This window comes from Poecile atricapillus, chromosome 8 (assembly GCF_030490865.1).
Source record: "Poecile atricapillus isolate bPoeAtr1 chromosome 8, bPoeAtr1.hap1, whole genome shotgun sequence".
Lineage (NCBI taxonomy): Eukaryota > Metazoa > Chordata > Aves > Passeriformes > Paridae > Poecile > Poecile atricapillus.
The window spans coordinates 6,538,029-6,552,965 of record NC_081256.1 but is presented as its reverse complement, the minus strand read 5'-3'; the positions used below and the strand labels follow the sequence as shown (position 1 = coordinate 6,552,965).

General features: G+C 52.7%; 1 protein-coding gene across 1 annotated transcript; it reads right to left on the bottom strand.

Moving 5' to 3' along the window:
* Nucleotides 1–25: 25 nt before the first annotated feature.
* CFAP410 (cilia and flagella associated protein 410) lies at nucleotides 26–5,794 on the bottom strand. The gene is made up of 7 exons (XM_058844467.1): nucleotides 5,652–5,794; nucleotides 5,082–5,100; nucleotides 4,447–4,493; nucleotides 3,504–3,733; nucleotides 2,593–2,764; nucleotides 2,109–2,202; nucleotides 26–936 (listed from the first exon to the last, which is right to left on the bottom strand). The coding sequence occupies exons 1-7, from the start codon at nucleotides 5,726–5,728 to the stop codon at nucleotides 811–813; spliced, it is 765 nt and encodes a 254-aa protein (XP_058700450.1). The 5' UTR covers nucleotides 5,729–5,794; the 3' UTR covers nucleotides 26–810.
* Between the last annotated feature and the right edge of the window lie 9,143 nt (nucleotides 5,795–14,937).

The window sequence follows — 14,937 nt, the reverse complement described above, 5'->3', positions numbered from 1 at the left end:
AACTCCAGCCACCACTTACACAGCCTTGAGGGATAATTTGGTTTATTTGGTATGTCACAACAGTGTAGTTTGTACTTAACAACTCTATAAAACTTGGTAAATACAGTTTTATCAGTTAAAGAGCAAGACCCACCCCTGATGCCTGTGTAAAGCAGGCAGAATGCTCAGGCCCTTTTAACTGGGATGTTTCCTTAAACTGCTCTAATGCCTGCAGGGAATGTTGGGGTAAGAGGACAGCTGAGCATTCAGGATGTGGGAGTCATTTCTGGTTCACCTAGGCTGCTCTGAGCTTTCCTTTGGGTTGTGTGCACCAGCAAGGAAGTCAGCCAGGAGCTGGAAAGTAAATTAATAACTGGACATTGACCTTCACCACCTGCACCAGACAGTTCTTGGTGACCATCTCAGGCAATGTCTCCCCGTCAGATTCCACCAAACCAAATCTTTGTGGTACAAACTGCCCTCAGAGGTGCTGTGCATCCCCAGGCTTGCTGAGGGGCAGAGACCTCCCCAGCCATCAGCAGGCTCTGCTCCCCCTCAAATCACACAGCACCTCTGGCTGCAGCCCTGCTCCCTTCTGCTCCGCTGATTTGCCTGCGGCTCCCATCCAAGAGCCCCAGCCACACAGGATACAGTGTCAGAGCCTGCAGCACAAGCAGGAAATCTCCGGAGAAGGAGCATCCCATCCCCCATGCCCTCACATGGGAAGCAGAATGGGGAGCACCGAGGCTTTGGCTGCAGCCAGGGATGTGTGGGCAGGACAGCACCGCGGGGCTGGGGCTCCAAGGGAGGTTGGAATGGGGATGGGTGTTGTCACTCCTCCTGCAGCTCCTTCTTCTGGAAGGCCTGGAGCCTCCTCACCACTGTCTGCTGGATGATCTCCAGCCCCTCTGCATCCAGTTCCTTCATAAGAAGCAGGATGGCACTCAGGACATTGTTCTGTAGGGACAAGGCAGACACTGCTTTATACCAGCCAGCCAGGACACGGACACTCGATTTTCCCTGCGCTTTCTAAGAACTCCTCCACCACCACCACCACCACCACCACTGGCAGCAGTTTGGAACAGCCACCTGCAGCCACAGGACCGGGTCTAACCACCAAGCCCTCGGGGCAAACGCAGACGGAGGCTGCATGTGGCACGTGACGAGGCTGGAATGCAGGACAAACCCATCCACCCAGTCCTGTGCTGGCTGCCCACATGCCTCTGGCTCCCAGCCACGCTCCAGCCTGGCTTCTGTAAGGAAAAGCACATTCAGGAGCAGCTGCCCTCGCTCTCCAGCATGTGTAGGATGGGAAAGGACAGGAGGCATCTGTTCTAAGGAATGAGAGCTGGTGCTCTCTGCAAAGGACCCTTGAAGGTCCCCAGCCCTGCCACCACCACAGGACCACTGCCAACACCAGGCCATGGCTCTGTCAAATCATGTCCTGAAGAACTCCAGGGAGAGATTCCACAGCCTAAATAACTGTCCTTCTAGGGAGAATCTTTTGCCCAACATCCAACCTGAACCTTTCCAGCTGCAATGGGGGGCCACTTCCCCTCTTTTTAATGGTCAGAGCCTGTGGTGCTGCTCTAGACAGCTATGGCTGAGTGAGGCAGTGTGGGTTAGATCTTGCTCCGCTGATTGATGCAACAACACCAAATCCAGCACTCTGCAATTCCCAGCTCAACCACCAAAATCCAGGTTCATCCAAGGCTACACGATGGAGGGGGCTGCAGAATCACCTAAGCTTCCTGTTCCGCAGCCCCTTCCCAAGGTTTGACCCTACTCTTGCTAAAGAAACACTTCCTAATGTCCAGTCTGAGCCTCCCCTGGCACAACTTTGAACCATTCCCACTCCTATTGCTGGATCCCAGGTAGAAGAACTCAGAATCCCCTTCCCCACATCCCCTCCTCAGGAAGCTGCAGAGGGGCATGAGGTCACCCCTTGGCCTCCTTCTCCCCAGACCAAACAAACCCAGAGCCCTCAGCTGCTCCTAGACATTTGTTCCAGTCCTGGCATCAGCTCTGTTCCCCTCCTCTGGGGACATCCAAGGTTCTTCACATCTTTCAATGCTGGGGCTCAGCCCCACACACCAGGAAAAGCAATTTGGTCTTTAAATGATACTCACTCTCTTCTTGTGGCTGCAATCTGTCTCTTGAGGGGAAAAGGAGGAATATCTATCCCTAGGAACAAGCTTCATATCAAGCTCCTCCTGAGTTTTGCTAAAAAAAAAAGGGAGGAAAAGCAAATATTATTATGTTATTATGACCAGGTGGGAGAACCTTCCTCTGCCAGGCCAATCCTTCCTCATCACATATGCATGACTATGCAAGGGGTATCCAGCTGGAGCACCCCAGGGAATGGACTAGAGCTCCCAGATCAGAGAGGATCCATCCATGCAGCTGATGAGCTTGAGTCACCCCCCACAGCAGAGCCTGTTTGGCAGACACAGAACCAGCCCCAGCAGTGCCACTGATCCTGCACAGCTCCACTGCAGTAACCAGAACAAGGGGAACCTGCACTGGCTGTGGGCCTGGCCCCTGGAATGTCAGGATCCTCTCCTGCCACACATGAGTTCAACCCAGAAATGCTGGCAGCTCCCCAGCCCTCACTTTGTCTCCTCCAGGCTGCAGGTGAGCAGCTCACTCTCGGGCTCTGTCGTGGATCCGGTGGCGCTGGATGCGGTGGACTCGGACCAGCCGTTCTCCACACTCCTCCGCGCTGGCGGGGCCGTGATCTCCACACCATCCACCAGGGCCTGCGACAGCTCTTCCTCTGTCACAGCTGCAAAGGCCACAACAAATGCCTGTTGCTATGAACTGCAGCTGCCCAGGGGGATGGCATCTCTAGTGGGGCAGTTCTGCTGCTGCAGAGCTGTTCCCAAGGGGTTTGGTCCAAAAACTGTCTGGCATTTTGCTTTCACCCTCCTCCTGCAGTGAAACCTGGGCAGGAGAATGCTGGAAGCAATCAACAGCCTCCCAAAGTGAGAAGGGTATCAGGGAGGGATGCAAACATGCTTTGCTATTTCTTGTCTCTGGAGAAGGCTCCAAAAGCCACCAAACTGCTGCTAGTGGATGGAAAAAAAAAAAAACAGGGAAGCTTTTCTACAGCAGCAGATCCAGTTATAGAACCTTTGTCTGGCCACAGCAAAGAGAGAGCTCTAAAAACCACTAATTAGTGGTAGTGTCTGAGCTATAATAGGCACTCAGTAGTGCTACCGTAGGGAAGGGATAGAGAAGGGAAGGGGAAAGGGAAAGGGCGAAAGGGAAAGGGGTAGGTGATGCAGATGGGGATGGGGATAGGGATGGAGAAAGAAAAAGGAGGAGGAAGAGGAGGCAGAAGGGGAAGAGAAACAGAAAGGGAAGACAAAGAGAGAAAACAGCTTAGAAGCACTGGATCCAAGTCAACCCCTAACACCCCCTGACTCTAGGAAAACTCAAAGGCTGCCTTCAAGAGGAGCCAACACATCCCCATTTCCCAGGTGGCCCTGCCCTGGGGCTGTTTGCAGGTGACCAAAGCCCACCCTGGTTGTCGAGCTTCTGCAGGCTGGGCAGGTTGCGCAGCACGGTCATGCGGTAGCGGTGGGGGTCGGGCCCGCAGCAGGGGTTCTCCGCCAGCCACAGCACCCGCAGCCGCGGCAGCGTCTTCAGGTAGAACAGCTCATCCAGGCTCGTGATGTTGTTCTTCCTCAGGTAGAGCTCGCTCAGGTTCTGGCACTGGTGCAGCGGTTCGAGGTCTGAGATGCCGTTCACGCTGTGGAGACACGGTCAGAGCCCATCCCACCCTCGCTGCCCCATCCAGGATGGAGCACAGCATTTCCCAGTCCCCTTTCCTACAACAGCCTCACCCCAGCACGGCACAGCAAGGGATGCTCAGCCCATGGTTTGTGGCATTTTATCTTTTGTCAGCAGAGAGGAGAATTGAAAGAGCTGTTGTTCCACCCTGCTGAGGATAACAAAGCGCCTCTTCTCCCCCCAAAACCTGCCCCCTTTTCTGTAGCAGCTCCTCTGACCCACCCAAGGAGAACCTATGTAAGATTCTCAAATTAAAAGGCTCGAATTCGCAGAGCACTGGTTCCATGGGATCCCCAGGATAGGTGAAAGTTGAGTGTATTATGGAGAGGGAAAGCTCTGAGAGATCCACAAAATATTCCAACAAGCATTTTGGAAACAGACCACATACAGGGGCCAAGAAGATCCCTGTCAAAACTACGGAATAGAATTTCAGGATCAACAATCCTAAGGGGTTTTATCACTCGTCAAAAGAGAGAATATTTTCTCAAGGAGTACAGGGAGTAGTGCAGAGGAGCTGCTGAGGAATAATCATTTCTGTATCTCTAATGCTTGAGAAGCGGGGCATAAAGAGCCAGGCAGCTCACACACACAACCCTAGTAATGTGAGAAGAAACCTTCCCCAGGAAAAGGTGATTTCCCTGCCCTCTCTGAAGCTGCAAAACTGGCATTCACCTGAACGTGATCACCTCGATGTTGGGCAAATCTCGGCATATGGATATCTGGGCAGGAAGAGACAGAAACAACATGAGTTTGCACTCATGGGGGAAAATATAAATAAACCCAACTGAAATCACAAAAGGCACCATCACAAATTTGGGTTTGCTTCAGTCTAACCCGAGCTTAACAACACCAGAGATTTTCTGACACAGTGAGTGCAGCGTCAGCAGCTCCTCCAGCCTCTGCTCAGGAGTGGAAGTGCAGATACCAGCCAGTGTCACATTTTTCTTCTGCTCCAGCAACTCTGCAGCCTCTACAGGCAGGAAAGGCTCTCTCCAACCTCTGCCAGCCCTCCCCTAGTGACAGAACCTCATCTAAAATCACCAGAGACGTAGGACTCAGGGTCCCACTCTCTGAGACACCACTCTCTGCTGGGCCTTGGAGAGAAATTTTCCAATGTGGAAACAGCAGCAATCACATTTTTTTTTTCATGGCGTGAGATGCTAATCAACCCTGAAAAGCCCTGCAGCTCACAGGCACCAGGCCAGCCCGAAGCCAGGCCCTCCCCAGTGCCCTGGCAGCCCCATCGCCTCCACGGTGTCCCCGCTCCGGCTGTGGGCCCAGGCTCCTCTGGCTCCTCCAGTACTTACATCCGTCAGGTGGCTGCCCCTGCGAGAGGAAAGGGGGGTCAGGGAGAGCACAGCAGAGCTGAGTGTCCCCCTGCACCCCCCACCCAGCCCGGCCCCACTAAACTGCTCCAGCACAGTCTGTCATGAGCCCTGTTGTGCCTCCTCTTGCCCAGCCCTGCCTGTTCTCCCTCACCCAGCCCTGACCCCCTCCACCAGCGCTGCCTGTTCCCTGCTCTGCCTGTCTGTCCTTACCCAGCCCTGTCCCTCCCCATCCCTGACACCCAGCTCCCTCCCTCCCTTCCTGCCCTCTTCCTCAATCCTTGACTCCCCTCCCCAGCCCTTCCTGAACCCCCTCCCCACCTCTGCCTATGTCCCCATCTCCATCCCTGCCTGTCCCCTCCCCATCCTGGCCTGTCACCCCTCATCCATCCCCGCCCGTCCCCTCTCCTGATCCCTGCCTGTGCCCCCAGGCCTGCCTATCCCCTCTCCATCCCCGTCCTTCCTCCATCACTGTCCTCCCAGCCTCATCCGAGCCCGTCCTCCTTCCTCAGCCCTGCCTGTCCCCCCCTCAGTCCCTGTCCCCAGGCCCACCAGCAGTTGAGGCGGCGGACGCCGTCAAGCGCGGCCGCCTTGGCCTGTGCCAGCACGGCCGCCCGGCTCAGCCTCATGCCGGGCCGGGCCGGGCCGCGCCGCGCCTGCAGGGGCGGCACCGGCGGCCTCAGGCCCCGCCCGGCCGGGGCGGTTCCGCAGCTCTGGCCGTGGATTCGCCTCCTCCCCTCCGCTCCCCGACCCGCCCCGGGCCCCGCCGCAGCCCCCGGGCCCCGCCGCGCCCCGCCCGCCCGAGCGCCGCTGCCGCAACGGGCGCGGGGTGAGGTGGTTATTCGTATTTACGGGTAAATCCTATTAGTCCTTCAATTATATCTTATTAGAGAACGTTTTGTACACAGAGCTACGCCTTTGTGGGTGTATATTTATGTGAAAGGATCACCATGGAATCGTGGAATGGTTTTGGGCTGGATGGGAAAAGCCCATCTCATTCCAAACCCCTGCCATGGGCAGGGACACCTTCCACTATCCCAGGTTGCTCCAAGCTCTGTCCAGCCCTGCCTTGAAGATGTCCAGCGTTGCTTCTCTGAGGCCTCACCACCCTCACAGGGAACCTTTTTTTTTTTCCCCTAATATCTAAACCTACTCCTTCTATTTGAATAATACATGAGTGTATAATTTTATGTCTGCCTTTACACATACATCCCTATATACCCCTGTATATACATGGATGAAGTGTGCATAAATAAAATATATCTACATTTTCTCTAATAAATACATCATTTATGCCCTCTCACCCATCCCTGATGGCTCCCCATCTGCATCCTTCGCCCCCCTCTCTCCTCAGTCAGATCCTAATCATTCCAACAGGTGATAGTTCAGCCCTTGAAAAATATGTTTTGTACAAATAAGAGTTAATGACTATCTCAAGAATGACTAATACAGCACTATAGTTCCTCCTCTTATCCCATGGGGCAAATAAGAAAACTAACACTCACCTTTGAACCAGCCTTGGGACTCAAGTGGTTCAGGACTCGTTTTTACAGTCAAAGTCCTCTCCTGGACTGCTGGGTTTGTGTGTGTGCTTGGGTGTGCACCTCACCGTATGATGTGGTGCAGAAAAACCTCCAGTTTGTATCTTCAGGGGTGTAACAGCAGCAGGTGGTTAAATGGGAGAGCTGGAATAAAAAGGTCTGGAGAAGCAGCGTAGTTAGTCCAAAAAAAAGGGATTAATGCAGTGTTTCCCAGTGTTTTTCTGTGTGTTTCCACCTTATTTGGCAACAGAAACGACTGCAGGATGGGGGTTGGGTGTTCCGTGTTCGGTTGCATGGGTGCTTGGGTGCTGCTGCAAAAAGGGGGGGTTCAGGTCTGTGGATGGGACACTTAGGGACATAGTTTACAAAATCACAGAATCATTTTAGTTGGAAAACACCTCCAAGATCATCGAGTCCAACTGATCCCCACCTTGTCACCAGCCCACAGCACTGAGTGCTATGTCCAGGCATTCCTTGGACACCTCCAGGGATGGGGGCTCCAAACCTCCCTGGGCAGCCCCTGCCAAGGCCTGCCCACCCTTACAGTGAAGAAATTCCTCCTCATGTCCAACCTGAGCCTCCCCTGGCACAGATTGAGGCTGTTTCCTCCCATCCTGTCCCTGTTCCCTGGGAGCAGAGCCCAACCACCCCCAGCTGTCCCCTCCTGTCAGGGAGCTGTGCAGAGCCAGAAGGTCCCACCTGAGCCTCCTTTGCTCCAGGCTGAGCCCCTTTCCCAGCTCCCTCAGCTGCTCCTGGCGCTCCAGACACATCCTCAGTTCTGTTCCCTTCCCTGGACATGCTCCAACCCCTCAATGTCATTCCTGATCTGGGGGACCCAGAACTGGACACAGCACTCAAGAAGCCTCAGCAGTGCCAGCACAGGGGACAGGCACAACCCTGGGCCTGCTGGACACCCTGTTCCTGATATGAGCCAGTGGTGGACATGGTGGTGCCAGGTTAATGGTTGGACTGGAAGTTAGAGGGCTTTTCCAGCCTTAATGATTCCATGATTCTGTGGAACACACTGGAAGTGAACCCTTGTTTGTGGTGATGGCCTTCTGTGGGTAGAGGAGACGGGTGGCACTGGGCTCCCTTCCCTCCTGATTGCCACACTTCCAGATAAGGGAAGGGCTGAGGGATGCATTTATTGGGATCAATGGGCACACACTGTGCAGAAAAAATGTGGGATAAGCGCGTTAGGCAGATCACCCCGCTGCACTTCCCTCTCTCTCAGCACTTAGTTGCCATCACACCCACAGCCAGCCAGGACACAGGTGGTGCATGAGGATTTCAGAGCTGGATATGCAAGCACTTGGAGGCAGATGGAGCAATCCTTGGAATTCTTGGGTTTTCTGCATGCAGCTGTCCACAGGCCAGCTGGTATGAGCAAACTCAGGATCAGGGCACTTGGGCCGTGTGTCAGTGAGGGCAGCAGCAGGACTCAAGGAACAGCAATATCCAGGACTTTGTGGTACTTTTGTTCACCGAATCCCAGGCTGCTCTCACTTCCACTGCAAGATGGAAACACCCAAGCATGATTCCAACCAGCCAGCTCTGCAATCCCAGCCACAGCCCTGCATCGCTGCACTGTTGGCAGCCAAGCCTGTCCCCGAGACAGGCTAAGGAGATTAAGGAATCTTCTCTAGATGCCACAGAGAGATTTTTGTGCTCATCCTGCTGGAAAAAGCACAGGTCAGTCAGCTTTACTGGCACTGACTGATCTGACACCTCTCCTGAGACTGAATCAGACACAAACATTTATTTCATTCAAGTTAATTAAATAAAATCTATTTTAATCCACAGTTTAATTCTGCAAGTAGGAGCAATAATCATCTCAGGCAAACCTCTGTCCCAGTCTTTTAAAAAGAGAGCAGTTAAATAATGCATTTAGGCTTGTGAAGTGCATGGAGAGAACAGAACCCCTGAGGCCTGGGACCACGTGGCCTCTCCAGGCTGCACAGGAACACCTACAATCCATGGCACGTCCACATCCTGCTCACGGCCCTGCAGTGTCACTAACAGGACTTTCAGTGTTCCAGAGCAGGGGTCAGATCTCCCCGTGGCCATACTGAGGCCCCACCTCACCCCCTAATTCCTGGGGTGTCCAAAAAGCTCTTTGCAGACTTGGGCTCATATCTGAAGTAGCTTCAGTCAGGTCTGCACTGCACAGCAGCCTCACATTTCCTTTCAAGCTTCAAGTCAGTGTTTTATATAATGAGCCTTAAAGAACCTGTTTAATAGCTTTGCAGAAGATGCAGGAAAACATGTAATCCCTACATGTACTTTTTCTTCTCATTTCCAACCAGGACATTTGCTGTGATCTGTGATTCCTTTATGCAGGGTCTCACAGCTCACTTGAGATCCCCACAAAAGTCTCAGAAGGAACCCCTCGAGTGTCCTGGGTACTGAACTGAACTGCCTGGATGTGCTGTTGGAGTGTGAGTCACACACAGGGAATTTGAAGGAGCTGGGAGCTGCCAGTGATAGTGATGACTGCCCTTGTTGCCGGTAGCAGCCACACCTCCACACTGCTTTCCAGGCTTATCACTGTCACCGATGGGTGCCTGCCTTCCCATGTATCACAGAATCATAGAATCACACAATACCCCAAGCTGGAAGGAACCCACAGGGGTCATCCAGCCCAACTCCTGGCCTTGCACAAACACCCCAACAATCCCACCCTGTGCCTGAGAGCATTGTCCAAATGCTGCTGGAGCTCTGGCAGTCTTGGGGCTGTGACCATTCCCTCAGGAACCCATTCAATGCCCCACCACTTCTGGGGGGAAGAATCTTTTCCTATTATCCAACCTAAATCTCCCCCCAGCATAGTTTCCTGATACTCCTTCAGGTCCTGCATGGAGGGGTTTTGCCTTCCATTGGCCACATCAGATCTCACAAACACTTTGTAGAGATGGAGATGGCAGTGCCTGTATGGACACCTCTTGAGTCCTGGCAGCTGGGAGAGCAACCAGAGCCACCTCTTCTGGTGCAACCCCACTCTGCCGACAGCTGCTTTATGTGTTCCAGAATCTGATCGCTATCAAGAACCATCCTGGTTGAGAAAAGCTGTAAACAGGATAGAAGGAGCAACATAGCTTTCAGAGAGATTAATTTTCCTGGTATCCTGGAGAGGTGGCCAGCCCTCCTGGAAATGGGCTCTGCTCCCTGCCCTTTCCTATTCCTTGGAAAAGCCCCATGTGTTTGAGAATGCCTCATTTCTGAGCAACAAGTTGTTCCTGTAACTGCTGCAGTGTGGGGTCATGGCAGGCTTGGCCATGCTGTAGTTCTAAGGATGCTCATGGCAGTTCTCCAGCAGCTCTTCCACCCACGGGACATTCCCTGTCTGCAGCCGTCACTGCTCTGGGTCCAGAACACCGTGGGCGATCACTATTTAGATGTTGGCAGGAAATGCCAAAGTTTGGCAAGAGCCAACAAAATAATCATGTCATCATGATGGATGGGACACACGTGTCACACAGGCTTAGACCGTTTTCAATTTGGGAAACATCCCCTCTTTAGTCCCTCTGAAGAGCTAGCCAAGAGGAACACCTGTGTCTACAAGACACTTCCAGAGGCAGGGAGGCAGATGAGCACTCCAGGGCCAAATTAACAGAAGAGCTTCTACAGAAATTTTGGGGAAAAACTTCAGAGAGGATTTGTGTGAAAGCTCCTGCTCCCTCTGCTGTTCCCTATGACCACACCAGCACTAGCCCTGTTTCAGCAGCTGTACAGACACCACAGCCACACCTGAGGCCACCTGGGGACACTGCACAGCTCCAGCGGCCTGACCAGGATGAGGAATTTCCCAACAGACAAGATCTGTCTCATGCAACAAATATGAATTCCCAAGGCAGACATGCACAGTAAAGGGAAATCACAGCCAACTGCATAGAGTGAGTATTGAGGGGCTGGAGTGAATCCAGAGAAGGGAATGGAGCTGGGGAAGGGGCTGGAGCCCCACGAGAGGCTGAGAGAGCTGGGAAAGGGGCTCAGCCTGGAGAAAAGGAGGCACAGGTGGGACCTTCTGGCTCTGAACAACTCCCTGACAGGAGGGGACAGCTGGGGGTGGTCAGGCTCTGTTCCCAGGGAACAAGTTGTGGACTCAGCAGTGTAACATTTATGGTTGGACTTGATTTTTCCAACCTAAATAGAGTTCTGATCTGTTCTGCTCACTTCCCTCTGCTCTTTTGGCAGGAAGGTGAGCTGGCACCTGGGGATAAAGGTTATTCCTAGCAGGATGTTTTTTCTGTGATCCCCTTGCAGCAAAGAGCTGCACAGGTGCTGGGCATGGCAGAGCTCCGGGCAGCACAGAACCAGGAGGGGCTGCAGTGGGATGGCAGTGGGAGCTCCCATGGAAAAGGTGCCACACACACTCCAGGGAAAAGCTCTTTGAGAGCCTGGTCTGTCCCAGCTGGCACCAGAGCTGCCAACGCTCACTAATGATTCCCAGTGAGCTGGCTCACTCCTACTGTGGTTCTTGTTGCCCTGGAAGCGTGTCCATGTGCTGCGTGGGTGCTGTGGGGGAAGAGAGGTGGAGGGGAGCTGGCTCTGCAGCTGCACACGTGTGCTGCTGGAAAAAACAAACTCCTTTCCATAACTTCCAGAAGTGTGGCTTTTTCAGCCTGCAATTCAGTAGGCAAATGCCACAACACCCCAGTTGAGCATCCCTGTTTGCCTTTTACATGGTAAACATGGCAAATACAGACTCATTCCATTGATCCAGAAAAGAAACTGTGCAGGTGGATTTGTGAAACTTCCAGGATGCAGTTGGCATCATGAATTTAAGTAATTCCCACTTTTGTTTTTATAGTTCTGGGAGGTTTTTTTCCCCTTTGGTTGGTTATCTCTTGAAAAAAAAAAAAAAACCTGAAAAAATTAACATCAAAGTTCAATCTCAATTAGCATGGATTAGCAGGACCTATGGATGTACTTCAGCATTCACTCAGCTGAGGAACAGCTGGAAAGTTTCTACCAGGAGTTGATGTGGATGTAGTTAGAGCAGCCTAGTGACCTCAACAGTGTAGGCACGAGTCAGTCTTCTCCACTTGGGATCAATTTTGGGGATTACACACAACTGGAGAGAGGGAAATTGCTGTTCTGGGACCTGTTACAGCAGCTCAGAGCCACAAACGTTTTCTACTCATGACTTTCCTAATCTTTAATCTTCACTTTAATGTTCTTACTCGTCACTTAATCTTTGTTCTTGCATGACACTGACTTCCTAAGGGGAGATGTGAGACAGGAACAGGATTAAGAGGTGAAACATCTTGGCTGCAAAGCAGCATTGTCCTTGGTAGATCTGTGTGGAGAAAAGTGCTGGTTCCACTCCCTATGCCTCTTTGCCCTTCTCCAGATCCTTTTTAAATTCCCTACTGAGCTCCCACTTGGTTTGGGCTCCCTTCACTAAATGCTCAGAAAGGAGGAAGGCAGGAGACAACCTCCTGGCCCACCCTGACTCTAATGTTCTGCCTTTCTTCAATGTTTTTTGGTCTCTTTATAAGGGAGGCACATATCATCCTGATCCCTTCAGGCTCCTTCCTGTGTATCTCACAGCATCACACACTCTGCATAAAGAAACATCATCTTTTACTTTGATTTGCAAATCAGCAGGATCCCAATTCCCATGTAAATGTATTCACAGGATGCATGTTGTTGGCAAAAGGAACTGATAACTGTCTCTAGAGAACACCAGGCACAGTGGAACTTGCTCCTTATTTTAGCATTTCAGCTGTAACCTGTCCCTTGTTCCCTGGGAGCAGAGCCTGACCCCTATCCCAGCTGTCCCCTCCTGTCAGGGAGTTGTGCAGAGCCAGAAGGTTCCCCTGAGCCTCCTTTTCTCCAGGCTGAGCCCCTTTCCCAGCTCCCTCAGCTGCTCCTGCTGCTCCAGCCCCTTCCCCAGCTGGACACGCTCCAGCCCCTCAATCTCTTGAACTGAAGGGCCCAGAACTGTCCCCAGGACTGGAGGTGCCTCACAGATGCCAGCACAGAGGGACAGTCACTGCCCTGGGCCTGCTGGACACACCATGGCTGGGACAGCCCAGGGGCCACTGGCCTCCTGCCCACCTGGGCACACCTGGGCTCGTGTCCAGCCACTGTCACCAACACCTCTATGGCCTTCCCCAGCTTTCCAGCCACTCTGTCCCCAGCCTGGAGCTGCACAGGGTTGGTGTGGCCAAAGGACAAGACCTGGCACTTGGCCTTGTTGACCCTCACCCTGTTGTCCTCAGCCCACAGATCCAGCCTGTCCAGATCCCTCTGGAGAGCCTTCCTGCCCTCCACACTCCCACCCATCTTGGTGTCACCTAAGAACATACTGAGCGTGGCAAATCCCCTTGTCCACATCATGGATAAAGATATTAAACAGTGCTGGGTCCAATACTGAGCCCTGGGGTTCCTCAGTGGTGCCCAGCCCAAGCTGGATGTAACTCCATTCCCGCCATTCCCTGTGCCCAGGCAGCAGCCAGGTTTTTGTCCAGCAAACAGTGCACCCATGGAAGCCATGAGCAGCCAGTTTCTCAGGGAGAATGCTGTAGGAAACAGTGTCCAAGGCACAGGTGAGACTGTGAATTTAACTGCAAAATGTGTTTTACAAACTCTGGCAGAAATATTTCTGTGGAGACCATGGCCAGGAGGCCCCCAAATCCAGATTGACATTGTAATAGAAGCTGGAAGTGGCCTAAGCAAACAGAAAAATGTCTCTTCAATCCAGCTGCACTCCCTGCATCTCTGGGTGCTGCTGGGAGCAGGGAGATAATCTCCTTGGGATCATCTCACACATCTGCATCCCTGCTGCAGAGGCCAAGCACAGCGGGCTCAGGTTCCCTGAAGGTAGGGAGGCTTCCCTAACTCCTGGTTACCTACATTTAAATGTGAAGGATCAAAGCATGCTCAGATCAGCTGTTTCTTTTCCTCCATGCCCTCTTCTCCTGATCAGAGTATTTTCAGGAGCATTGAGGTATCTGCCACCACTGGGACAGGGAACATTCCCTTATTCCTAGGAAATTCCAGATTACTTATCCCTGCTGGTGTCTTCTTATCCCACTGGTGAAGGGGAGGACCTTGAGGAGAGGTGGGCAATGCCCAGTGAGGGTTGTAGGCAGTTTTGGGGTTTGCAGTCTCTGAGGGTCATGTACTGCCTAGATTTCTAAATATAGACCAAGGGCTGGGAAACAAATGTCTGTTAAACTTCCTGCAAGAAAGGCAGGAGGAGCTGAGGTCACTTGGTCTGTTCAGCTTGGAGAAGAGGGTGAGGGCAGAGCTCACCAGGGGCTGCAGCTTCCTCCCAAGGGGCAGCTCCAATCTCTGCTCTCTGTGACCACAGACAGGACCCAAGGAACAGCTGGAGCTGTGTCAGGTGAGGGTTAGACTGAATGATGAAAAGATTCTTCCTACAGAGAGTGCTGGGGCACTGTCCAGGCTCCCCAGGGAGTGGGCACAGCCCCAAGGCTGCCAGAGCTCCAGGAGCATTTGGCAAACTCTCAGGCACGGGTGAGATTATTGGGGTGCCTGTGCAGGGCCAGGATTTGGACTGGATGGTCCCTGTGGCTCCCTTCCAGCTCAGGATCAGTGTGTCAGTAACTGTGCTGTAACACAAGCAAAGCATTAAGATGAAACCATTGGCATAAAAAACCCTGTGGTATTTTTAAATCAGCAAAAGCTGCAAAAATACTGCCTTCCTCTTTAGCTGATAAATTCACCTTTGTGTTCTGGGGCTGGCAGGAAGAGGGAAGGCAGCCAAGCAACCTCTGGTTTGTCTCTTCTCACAAGTGTCAGAGGTGATGGAAATGGAGCTGCGGTTCCCCTTGGGGGTCTCTGTAGTCATCACCTGGGAATGCACTGCAAAGCCATCAGAGATTTGCTCTCTTCCCTTTGCACTTTGCCTCCAGCCTGCTCTCCCGGCATTCTCAGCTGCTGCCACTTCTTCAATCTGTGTCGGAAATGGCACCAGGAATAATCCCGGTGGCCCAAAATCCCACTTAGAAGAGTTACCAACGTGTTCAGGTCTCTGCCTCGTTGCTTGTTAACACCACAATGGGGCAGGCAGGGCATTACCCAGCCCTCACTGCACAGGAAATGAATTTCAGTGAAGAAAAATAGTCACTACTGGGTTGTCAGATGGTTACAGAAGCACTTCTGGAGCAGGATTATGTCCCGCAGCAGCAGTTTGTGGGATAACAGGTGCACTTTCAACTTGAAAAGAGTTGGTCTAGATATTAGGGGAAAAATTGTTCCCCGTGAGGGTGGGGAGGCCCTGGCACAGATTGCCCAGGGAAGCTGTGGTTCATCCCTGGAAGTGC

Excerpts from the sequence above, each read along its gene's own strand:
- CFAP410 (XM_058844467.1), bottom strand. The coding sequence starts at position 5,728 with ATGAGGCTGAGCCGGGCGGCCGTGCTGGCACAGGCCAAGGCGGCCGCG. Across the intron at positions 3,734-4,446 it reads ATCGAGGTGATCACGTTCAG|CGTGAACGGCATCTCAGACC; the intron begins GTGAATGCCAGT and ends GTGTCTCCACAG. Across the intron at positions 2,203-2,592 it reads TGCAGCCTGGAGGAGACAAA|CAAAACTCAGGAGGAGCTTG; the intron begins GTGAGGGCTGGG and ends TTTTTTTTTTAG.